This window comes from Helicoverpa armigera, chromosome 10 (assembly GCF_030705265.1).
Source record: "Helicoverpa armigera isolate CAAS_96S chromosome 10, ASM3070526v1, whole genome shotgun sequence".
Taxonomy (NCBI): domain Eukaryota; kingdom Metazoa; phylum Arthropoda; class Insecta; order Lepidoptera; family Noctuidae; genus Helicoverpa; species Helicoverpa armigera.
In genome coordinates this window covers 11,488,700-11,500,284 of record NC_087129.1, presented here as the reverse complement: position 1 = coordinate 11,500,284, position 11,585 = coordinate 11,488,700, and the positions used below count along the sequence as shown (strand labels likewise).

Genomic DNA, 11,585 nt, shown 5'->3' with positions numbered 1-11,585 from the left:
GCGCGCAGTGCGTGAACTGTGTCGTCATTGTGACGAGCCGGCACCGTGACGGCCCTGACACGGTTTGTATTAATTTTGTTGTATATACCTGTATTGTCAACGTTGTTTTGTAAATCATGATGGATGATGGTGTTAAGAGGTAAATTTTTAGTTTGGTTATCGCAGGAATAGCTGGATCGGTTGTCAAGGTGTATTGGGTTGCCAGGGTAACTGTGTTGAGATGTCAGATAGGCAGTTGCTCCTTGTTAAGCACTGGTACTCAGCTACATCTAGCTATTCTAAAAGCCGACCCCAAAGAAAAAGATGATGCTGGATCGGTTGCAAGAAAATCATCATTTTTGGTACCTTTTTGCTCTATAATATAGATAGATAGATAAACAAGTAGGTGTCATAATGGGCGGTCTTATCGATAAGAGCGATCTTTCGTAGACTGCCTTAAGATGGAATGAGATAAGAAGGAAAATTCTATAATGTAAGCAGTTAAACAAGGTGTGTAAATATGTTCCGGCTAAAGCCTGAAATTCGGCTACACCTAGGCATAGCCAGCTACAGGTGGGTGAAACTGGCTATATCAGGTTAAGCTTAGTTTTCATCTCTTATCATCGGTTAGAAGTAGCTTCATCACAGTGGCATTTATCATATTTGTTTATCTTAATATTTTTATCTCAGTCGTCTATATAACGCGTTGTATGCGGTGCGCAAATATATGCATATGTATGCGAGATACAATTGATTTTCTATTGTTTTATGATTAAAGGCAAAATATAAGGGATAAAATAGGGTTTTAATACGGTAAAATATCAGAATAATGTAGTTGATGAAAACCGTAACGTAAATAGTATCAGAAGGTAGAGCCTATTTGAAACATACTTTTAGATATCTTCAAATTCTTTATTATTTCTTAAAATTAAACGTTGTTTAATTTCCCAAATTCCATAATGATAAAATATTTTTTAATAAAATATATTTCTAGTTAGTTTTAAAACATAATGTACAGATTTTAGGGTAAATAAACGCCACCGATTACATCCCTACATTTGTAAATAATAAGAATTTTAAAACACAGAATTAATGTGATATTAATTGACATATTTTTGTGTATTGATATTTGTTTTCAATTTAAATTAATTATTTGTTTATAAATCGTGTCAAAGTGAAATATTTTCAATGAATTTTAATTGAAAATATTAATTTTAGTTTTAATTGACTTCAATTTGTCAGTGCAGTATTTGCAATTATATTATGTCAATAACACTTCTTTTAATTACTTATGAATCAAAGTTAAATTATTGCAATTTCGCTACTTTATATTCCAGCAGTAATTACGATTATATAAATAATGATCTTATTGAATTATTGAAGGCTTTATTAAATAATAAATGCCTATCGTTAATAACTCGGCACGGTCTAAAGTTTCGCAGTCAAGAAACTCATTGCTCTTATATATTTATCAGGCGCTTAAAATTGCGTCGTTAAGCTTGAGTTATCTTCAGTGATAATATGTTTATCGTTTATCAATAAATTATAGTTGAATGGTTCGGTTTTCGTGTCACACTTATATAATAAAGAGGAACCTTTTTTTGTACGCTAAGGTCTCAGACTACCCCCACCGAGGGGGTCCCCACGTTGTCGTCGTGGTGGGGCTTGCGTGCCTCAATGATCCTGAAGCTCTGCCGGTAGAGATACTCATGCCGGAAAGGTTCAGGGGAGAGGCCAGACAAAGAGGGACCCAGGGAGGGGCCGCTCCTGACCAGTCGACGCTAGTGGACATGGCAAGGATGCGGCCATACCCGCGGAGGTGCAGGCGCACTAAAGCGGTGGTCGTTTGCTCTTCGTACAACGAAGAGCAAACCTTTCGGCGGGTTTGCTGAGCCGGGTTGGCCGGACAGCAGACGGAGGCATGCATAATGCCGCCGCCGAGGGCTTGGCTTAATCGCCCGGCCCAGAGGAAGGACACCTCTTGATAAAAAACCACCCAATCCCAAGTTTCGGGAGCGCGGCGAGGGGATGAATGGCCGTGGGGGACACGGTCGTTAGCGCTCCCCCCTGTTGGGGCCAGCCGCCCCCAACAGTATGTAGGCTTGCCCCGGTATGAGGCCACTGCCGGGGTCGACGTTTAGTTGCTCTCATTCTCGTGGGACGTATATGGATTCTCAAACTACAATCACAAACAAACAAAACAAAAAAGACGAAAAGGAGTGGGACGAGGACTCGGAATCCGAGTCCGTGTCCAGTGAGGGGGATGCGGGGGGTTTTAAGCTCCCTCGCAACAAGAAGGACCACCGGGCCGACGCCTTCCTCAAGAGGAGGAGGGAAGACCCCGGGTCCTCCTCTGGTGGTCGCGGGGCCTCGGCCAAAAAGGTCGCCAGGAGGCCCGTCAGCGAAGGGTCCGCTGGGGCTTCTGTGGGTGGCGGAGGAGCGGCTCATCTGAGCTCCTCCTCCGAGGAGGAGTCGGCCATCGGCTCCGACCGGGAGCGGAGGGCGGACTTCGAGAAGACGGTGGAGTCCGCCATCAGGCAGGTGGCCCTAAAAAGAAAAAAGGCCAGCAAAGACGGCGCCATTGAGGCCGCCACCGCCTCCATCACCGCCGCAGCGGTGAGCAACTTTGGCCGGGCTCCCGTGAGCGAGCTGGCCAAACTGCAGCAGGAGGTGGCTCGTCTGACGGCCGCCCTGGAGTCTCTCGTGGACGAGAACAGGAGTCTCCGGGCGGAGCTCGCTAAGATGCGCGAGCGGGAGGCGGAGCGCGGCGGGGCCAGGCAACAGGCGCAGACTGCGCCGGCTGAGAGCCAGATCCTGGCCCTAGTCCGTCAGGAGATGGCGGCCTTCCAGGCTCGCTTCTCAGTCCTGGAGGGCAGGGTTCTGCGCCCCCCCCTCGCGGCGTCGAAGCCCCCAGCGGCCCAAAGGGCCTCCTATGCGGCTGCGGTTGCAGCGGCACCCCCACCCAGAAGGGGACCGCCGAGCAAGCCCCCTGTCGCGGCGCCGAACGGACCGACCAGGAGGGCGCCCGCTCAGCCAAAGCCCAAGACCGCAAGGGCGGTCCAGGCGCAGAGGCCCCCGGTGCCACCGTCAGCACCGGCTCCGTCGTCGGCACCAGTGGCGAAACGCCCTCCAAAGCCGACACCGTCTGCGGCCCCTACCTCTTCTGCCACTGAGTCTGAGTGGCAGGTGGTGGGGGAAAAGAAAAAGAAACGGAGGGCGGCCAAAGCGGCCAAAAGAAGGCCCAGAAACGGCGGCGCAGGAGCGAGCCGCCGCGGCGCAACTCCGCGCCCCAAAACCGCGGCTGTAGTAGTCACACTACAGCCGGACGCGGTCAAAGGGGCGTGTCGTACCGCGACGTGCTCGCCCAAGCAAAGGAGGCGGTGAACCTGCAGGAGCTGGGTATCGCCTCCGGCCTCCGGCTCAGGGTGACCGCAACGGGCGCCCGAATGCTGGAGGTCCCAGGAGCGGCCAGTGGGCCCGCCGCAGACGCTCTAGCCGAGAGGCTTAGGGCGTCCATAAGTGCGGACGACGCCCGAGTCTCCAGGCCCCACAAGTGCGCGGATCTGCGCATCATGGGCCTGGACGACTCAGCTACTGCGGAGGAGGTAGTGGCCGCCGTCGCTAGGACGGGTGGGTGCTCCGCCGACGAAGTCAAGGCGGGCACCATACGTCCCGACTCCAGGGCACGTGCACCATCACGGTGAGCTGCCCGTGACGGCGGCCAAAACATTGTTGACGGCCGAAGATTGCTGGTCGGCTGGGTGTCGGCGCAGGTTAAGCTGCTTGACCCCAGACCGCTGAGGTGCTTCCGATGCCACGTCGGGCATCATGTGGGTGTCCGTTGCACCTCGGAGGTCGACCGCAGCGCCCTCTGTTTCCGCTGCGGTCAGCCCGGTCACAAGGCCGTGGAATGCAGCGCCACGCCGCACTGCTCTGCATGTGCGGCTGCTGGCAAGCCGGCCGAACACCGGGCGGGGAGCAAGACCTGTGCCCCACCCGCCAAGCCGAGTAAGGGCAAGGGTCGGCCGTCCGTCGTTGCCACCGCCGTCACCTCCGCAGTGGCCACCACCGCAGCTCCTGCGGCCGCCGCCGCCCCCAACGCTGCCGCCGCTGTCGCCGTCGCCACTGCTGCTGCCGCAGCGCCCGTCCTTGGGCCTCAAGAGGAGGAAGACGTGATGGAGTGCTAGCCTGGCTCCACTACGCTTCCTCCAGGCGAACATCAACCACTGCGCCCGTGCCCAGGATCTGTTGCTCCAAAGCATGGCGCAGTGGTCGATCAACATCGCCGTGGTCGCTGAGCCGTACTTTGTCCTTCCCAGGGATGACTGGGTTAAGGACCTTAGCGGCTCAGTGACCATCATATCGTCGGCCGCCGCTGGTACTCCTTCCCTCGAAGGGGTGAAGAGTGGAAGGGGTTGCGTCGCAGCACGGTTCGGGGAGATAGTCGTCGTGGGGGTGTACTTCTCCCCGAGCCGAACTCTCGCCGAGTTCCACAACTCCCTCCTGGAGTTGTCCGTCGTCGTCGGAAGTTATTCCCTCCCCGTGATAGTGTTAGGGGACTTCAACGCCAAGAACTTGGCCTGGGGTTCCCGACGCACAGATGCACGGGGTAGGATGGTGGAGGACTGGGCGCTGGAAGCAGGCCTGGTCGTCCTCAATCGGGGTTCTGTCCCCACGTGTGTACGGATGCGGGGCGAGTCAGTGGTGGATATCTCGTTCGCCAGCCCCGCTCTGCTACCGCGTGTCTCTGACTGGCGCGTGGAGGAGGGGGTGGAGACCTACTCCGATCACCGGTACATCCGGTTTGACGTCTCCGCCCAGAACCCTAGCGCGCCGGTCCTGCAGACCCCGAGTGGTCCACGTTGGGCGCTGAGGCACCTTGACCGGGAGCTTCTCCTGGAAGCCTCAGTCGTGCAGGCCTGGGTGTCATCACCGGACAGGCCCGCCGACATCAACGACGAGGCGGAGTGGTTCCGGGAGACCATGTCCGAGATTTGTGACGTGGCCATGCCCCGAGTCCCGCCAGGACGCGCCCGACGCCAGGTGTACTGGTGGTCTTGCGAGATCGCGGCCCTTCGAGAGGCGTGCGTCGCTGCGAGGCACCTGTACACCAGACACCGCAGGCTGCGCATCCGCCCTCCGGATGCAGAAGCCAGGGAAGCAGAGCTATACGAGGGTTACAGAGCTGCGAAGACCGCCCTCCAATTGGCCATCGTCCAGGCCAAGGAGGTGGCCAATGCGGAGCTGCTGGGGTCTCTGGACAGGGACCCGTGGGGGCGCCTGTACAAAATGGTGCGGGGCAAGCTCCGCCCATGGGCCCCCCTGACCCAGAGTCTTCGGCCTCAGCTGGTGGAGGAGGTGGTGAGCGCTCTGTTCCCTTCGCGCGGGGAACACTCTCCCCCGCCCATGTCTCTGCAACCCGCGGTGTCAAGTACGGACCACACTTCCGACGACGACGATGTCCCCGAGGTGACTGGGGTGGACCTGAGAGTGGCGGTGGCTAGGCTGAAAGCCAAAAACACCGCCCCAGGGCCTGACGGCCTGCCTGGCAAGGCCTGGGTCCTGGCCCTTGAGGCTCTCGGGCCTCGACTTAGGGGGCTTCTCAGCGCATGTTTGGAGAGGGGCCAGTTCCCACTTCGTTGGAAGACAGGGAAACTGGTCCTCATACGGAAGCCGGGGCGCCCTGCGGACTCTCCGTCCGCATACCGGCCTATCGTGTTGCTCGACGAGGTGGGCAAGCTCTTTGAGCGAGTTGTCGCACACCGCCTCGTCGCGCACCTTGGGGGGATAGGGCCGGACCTTGCGGACCACCAGTTCGGTTTCCGCAAGGGCGCTCAACGGTGGACGCCATCATGCGCGTGAGAGCTCTCACGACGGGGGATGCTGTGTCCCGGGGGGGGGTCGTCTTGGCGGTGTCTCTTGACATCGCCAACGCCTTCAACACCCTTCCCTGGAGTTGCATCAGGGAGGCACTCCGGTATCACCGGGTGCCGACCTACCTTCGTCGCGTGGTCGAGGCCTATCTGTCGGATAGGTCCATCATTTACCCTGGTCACAACGGGGAATGGAACCGGCGAGAGATGTCGTGCGGTGTTCCGCAGGGGTCGGTACTGGGGCCGCTCTTGTGGAACATCGGCTACGACTGGGTGCTGCGCCGACCTCCCTAGCGGCGTCAGCGTGGTCTGCTACGCTGACGACACGCTGGTTCTGGCACAAGGGAGGTCGCACCAGGAGGCGGCCGACATAATGACGCGCGGGGTTGCGATAGTCATCGAGAGGATCCAGCTGCTGGGACTGGAGGTGGCCTTGCACAAATCCGAGGCCATGTGCTTTCATGGGCTTCGGAACGCGCCACCTTCAGACTCCCAAGTCACGGTGGGGGGGGCTACCATCGGCGTCGAGAGGGCGATGAAGTACCTGGGACTCGTCCTCGACGGCCGGTGGAGCTTCGTCGAGCACTTCCGACGTTTGGGCCCCAAACTGGAGAAGGCAGGTGCTGCATTCAAGCGGCTCCTGCCCAACCTGGGAGGCCCAAACGCCCCTGCCGTAAACTCTACGCGGGGTCATGCGGTCCATGGCCCTTTACGGGGCCCGGTATGGGCACGTTCGGCACGGCCGCGGGCTGTGCACTACCTGAACGTGCCCCAAAGGGTGATAGCCATCAGGCTAATCCGGGGGTACCGCACGATCTCCCGCGAAGCAGCTGGCCTACTCGCTGGACTGCCACCGTGGGATCTGGAGGCGAGGGTCTTCTTGCGCCTGTACGACTGGCGCGAGGAGGCTCAGCGCCGGGGAGAAACCCGTTGCCGCGGCAAGTTGTCGCGCAGCGGGCGGAGCTCCGGCGCGATCTCATGGTGGCCCGGAGGGCGACTATCGCAACCCAGTGCAGGGCACGCCACCATCGTGGCGGTAAGTCCCCTCTTTGAGGAGTGGCTCGGGAGGAGTCACGGCGCCCTCACGTACCGCATGACGCAGGTCCTCACCGGACACGGTTGTTTCGGGAGGTACCTGCACCGCATCGGTCGTGAGGAGGCGCCCGGTGTCACCATTGTGCGGACAGCCCCGAGGACACGGTGGACCACACAGTCCAGGTGTGCCCCGCATGGGAAGGGCACCGCCGGGTCCTCGTCGAGGCTTTGGGCGGCGGCCTCTCGCGTCCGGCCCTGGTTCAGGCCATGGTCCGGGGCGAGAGAATGGGATGCCGTCGCCTCCTTCTGCGAAGCGGTCATGCTCGAGAAGGAGGAGGCGGAACGCCAGAGAGTTCGCACCTCTCATCCCAGCCGCCGCGCTGGACCAGGTAGACACCATGGGCGCCGGGTGTCGCGAGATGACTCCCGGCCACCGTAGGCGTGGGTCTGTGGGCGGTGAGTTCGGGTGGCTCATCGTCCCTCTGTCTTCCTAGACGACAGACCCGTGTCGACGGCGCGCGTTGTTCCACGCGCTCCTCAAAGAGACGTCAGCAACCCCAGCGGGGCCCAGCAGGGCCAAGGCCTGCCGGGGCTGCGGGTTGTTCGAAAGAGATACCGCGGCCCTGGTACATAAAAGGCCTATGACGGAACACGACGATTTTAGTCAGTAAGAGTCTGACACTCCCTCACCGCTGCTAACCCACAGCGGGAGGGGTCATTTGATGATTTTACGTCGATAAAAAAAAAGGGCTCAGACTACTCTGAACTGATTAAAAAAAAAAATTGGAAACTACTGCCCGTACCGGGATAAAATAGTATAACTTTCTAACAGTGAAATATTTTAAAATCGTTTCAGTAGTTTTTGAGTTTAGGATCCATTACAATTAAACAAACAACAATAAATAAAAAAAACCTTTTTATAATACCTATTATTAGTATAGATATGTAAATGAAACAAATAATGACAAAACCATTTTTTATTCATTTAACAATACGACTTATTTCCACTGTGTTGAACAAAAATATCCTAAATACAATTTTTGCGCATAAAATCGTCAAACAGTAAGGCATCCGTGACAATATGAGCTTGTATCTTTAGCACTAAAGCATTTATATATATCATAATCTATACATTTTATAATTTGTATCTTAATACTTATAATTTTATAAATATATATTTATATTTTAATACTTATACTGTACAATATATACTGCAACAATGGACTTTACGGGACAAATATTTCCGTTTTACTTAATAATAAATCACTTTTCATTAAAATTGTTCACTCCAGAATTCCATAAATTTTTCCATTAATAACTCGCATATTAAAAGATTTTTGGTTCCTCTTTAAAATGGACGTATTTAATACTTGAGAGTGAATGCCCTTTTTAACTTAGTCATTACTTTGAAATATGGAAAAAAATAAAATCTGTTTTCTTCCCTCTTTCGCCGATTAAAAAAAAAATATTTTTTTCAGACATGTTAAAACTTTACATAATAATTTATAATGGGTTTGAGAAAATAATAAAATATATTAACTTATATTCTTTATATTTTACCTTAATTCTACACGAACGAAATGACTATTAAATTAAATAATTATAAATATAAAAATCTTAATATAAACGCTATCACAATGGTTTAAAGCTGATGATGGTTGCGACAATATGTCAAAATGACGCTGATGACTTATAAGCACCTTAATTTTAAATTAAATATAATAATTATTTTTTATTATAAATTAATGAAACTGAAAAATAAATAATAAACAGTTTAGAAATATACATTTCTTAAATAAATGTTTTTTTAGGTATAATTAAAACTTAGATGCGCTTTTTCCTAAAAATATAAATATTTAGGTGGATACCCGTAAATAAATGTGGATTTCTAACAACATATTTTTTAAACTATACTATTATTTCTTTTATGGTTTTCTAGCATATCACTTATCTTGTGTTTTTTACAGGATATTTAAACATCGTATTTCTATAAATTGTAATCTTGGCTTCAAAATAACAAGTTCTGTGTAACGAATGCTCTAATAAATAGCTTATCTATGAGCACCTTATAGTCTATAACAATAAAATATCTAAGAGTTTAAAACTTTCTTTATAATACATATTTTTATACATATCACCATTATAAAATAAGTATAATATTTTGTATATTATACTTTATTTTTTTTTATAATTAATAATGTTTCTATCATTAAAAGGACTTTATTTTGTGCAATTTCTCGTACAATTTACAATACTTTTCGATAGAAAAAGAAAAAAAAAGTTTTTTTTATAAGCCGCTACTTATATTTATATCTAAAATCAAGATTCCTCCTCGTTCAGAAACCTTCTTCTAGAAAGATTCTAGAAAGTTCCCTTACTCATCGATATTGTCGATATTATTACTATACTTCACTTCCCTAAATTCTGATATGTTCCTAAACTATCATACACAAGCATAAAAATTCAACGGCCAACTGAAAATTGGACGAACATTTTCAAATTGCTCATTATTTTTCTCGATTAGACAAATATTTTCTGCTTTATAATTTTATCAAACGGAAACGGACTCTATCTTTATCGATATTTTTTCAAATCGATAACATCACAATACTTGGAATATTTTTCATTCCATAACTCGATATGCCTATTCGATTAAAACAATCCTCAATCATTTGTGCTCGATATATTCAGGCATCGATTTAAACCTTTTCACATTGAATTGAAAACAACGCTTTTCAGGCAGCGACAGTATTGCTCGAGATATCTAATTGTTATGAAGATGTTTTAGTTTTTAGCAGGAGAACGGGCCAGTACATAGTGACGAAAAGAAGGAATAGTGCTGGGAACACGACGCGGGAAAGTTTATCGATTTCCCGCCACAGCACTCGCTCTTGACCAGTGTCGGCGTCTAACCAGGCAACCTGTTGGAAAAAATAATAATTAGCATTAAATAAATATTCTCTACTTTATAAACTCCTCAAATCATTTAAAATTATACTTTATTCAGCATGTTTGTTTACAAGAAAAATGTATATTGGAAAAACAAATACAACTAATTAAATATGGGAACAAATCTTGTTTACTATGGAAAATAATTTAAATTAACTATGAAACAAGAGCTTGAACAATCCAAGGGAATTTCCACAGCTACAAAGCTAATTAATAAATATTTTCTTTAAAGAAATACCAACGAGTCCCTTCCAATTCAGATAAACCACGTACCAATTTATTTTGTGAAAACGGAAGCTTTTGTACAAATAATTATGATTTTGCACAAAATGAAAATTTAATTGAATAATTGCTGTGGACAAAACATTAACTTTTTTGCTTGAATTTTTGTAATTGTAATATTCATTATGTTCGCTTATTTACTTTTCCATTTAGGAAAATTTTAACTTATTAACAAATTTTTTTTTTACTGTAACTAAAAAATCATAGTTATTCTGGCAAGTAATGTAAAAGTTTTGTTTTCAAATTGGATTCATCAAAAATGTTGAAATATTCCTATTCTTTGTCACAACCTTTCTTATTATGATGACATCGACTAATCCCATCTCTAAAACGAGCTATCAAATGTTAAAACTCACCTGTAATATGCTCTGCCTCCTTTCAACGCCAACCAAGTGAGCGGTGTTATGCGTTGCCGACGGTGCTGGGTGCACCGCTGGCGTGGCAGCCGGGGGGGAGGTAGGTGAGGTTAGGTCAACCTTCCGACACCTCACCTGGTTGCCCTCCCAGGCAGCCAGGGTCCCGCACGAACCCTTCTCTCCGTTCAAACGCTGCCAGAGATAACGAAACATCTTTGTCTCAATAATCTTGGTTGGTATACGAACTGGTTGGTTGGATTGAGGTCATTGGTTGGTGCTGGGTTTTTAAATGACGTATTTTTTTAATTATCTAATTTTCTTTGAGCTTTTCCTTGGAGGAGGATGAATTTGTCAAGAAATAGGCCCGATAAATTAATGCTTAAACAGTCCATACCCTATGCAAAGGTACGTTCAATATATTGCAATATTTATTACATACAGTTACAAATCATTTCCTTGACAAAAAAAAAAACATTGCAGTAAAACATAATTCAACAAGAAGATAATATTTACCACCGGGATGATCCTGGGCATAGACTCCTGGGCTTTGGTCTTGTTCATCTGATACTGCTTGTCCAAAACCTTGACGACCACGAACTCGCCCAGAGCCGCGAACACGAACATCATGCAGCCAGCCATCCAGAGGTCCAAGGCCTGCAAAATATATTGATATTTTATTTGTTTGTCACAGTTTAGGAGCCACTTTATGCACCCAAATAAAATGTATCCGTATAAATAAATACTAAAGTGCCATCCAGATGTCTAAGACCTGGAAATGTGCTGCGGGATTGTTCAAAAGAGTTACCGCGGCACTGGTACATAAAATGTCTATGACGGAACACGACGGTTTTTAGTCAGTAAGACTCTGACACTCCCTCACCGCTGCTAACCCACAGCGAGGTCATTTGATGATTTTTGAAGTCGTTAAAAAAAAGTCCTGGAAATGTGCTTATATTTCAATTATTTGCAATAATTCGGGAACTTCTTAATATGCCATAATAAGAGGAACACTTGTGTCTTGTCTAAGGGCGCTTTCAATTGAGTCACAAAGTGCCACGCGCCTGTAATCTCCCATTGTAAATTCAAACAAGTTAAAACGGGCAAAGCGCTG

General features: G+C 48.8%; 1 protein-coding gene across 3 annotated transcripts in view; it reads right to left on the bottom strand.

Annotated features, from left to right (window-relative positions):
- Positions 1 to 7,856: 7,856 nt before the first annotated feature.
- The window catches only part of LOC110371016 (glycine receptor subunit alphaZ1), a 54,573-nt gene continuing 50,844 nt past the window's right edge, over positions 7,857 to 11,585 (bottom strand). For 2 of the 3 annotated variants that reach the window (XM_064036688.1, XM_064036690.1), the window contains 3 exons: positions 10,988 to 11,128; positions 10,475 to 10,687; positions 7,857 to 9,808 (listed from right to left, as the gene is read on the bottom strand). In XM_064036688.1, coding sequence (XP_063892758.1) covers positions 9,659 to 9,808; positions 10,475 to 10,687; positions 10,988 to 11,128 — 504 coding nt within the window. In that variant the 3' untranslated portion in view covers positions 7,857 to 9,658. The remainder of the gene's footprint in view (positions 9,809 to 10,474; positions 10,688 to 10,987; positions 11,129 to 11,585) is intronic. The other variant, XM_064036689.1, reaches the window with a different exon arrangement.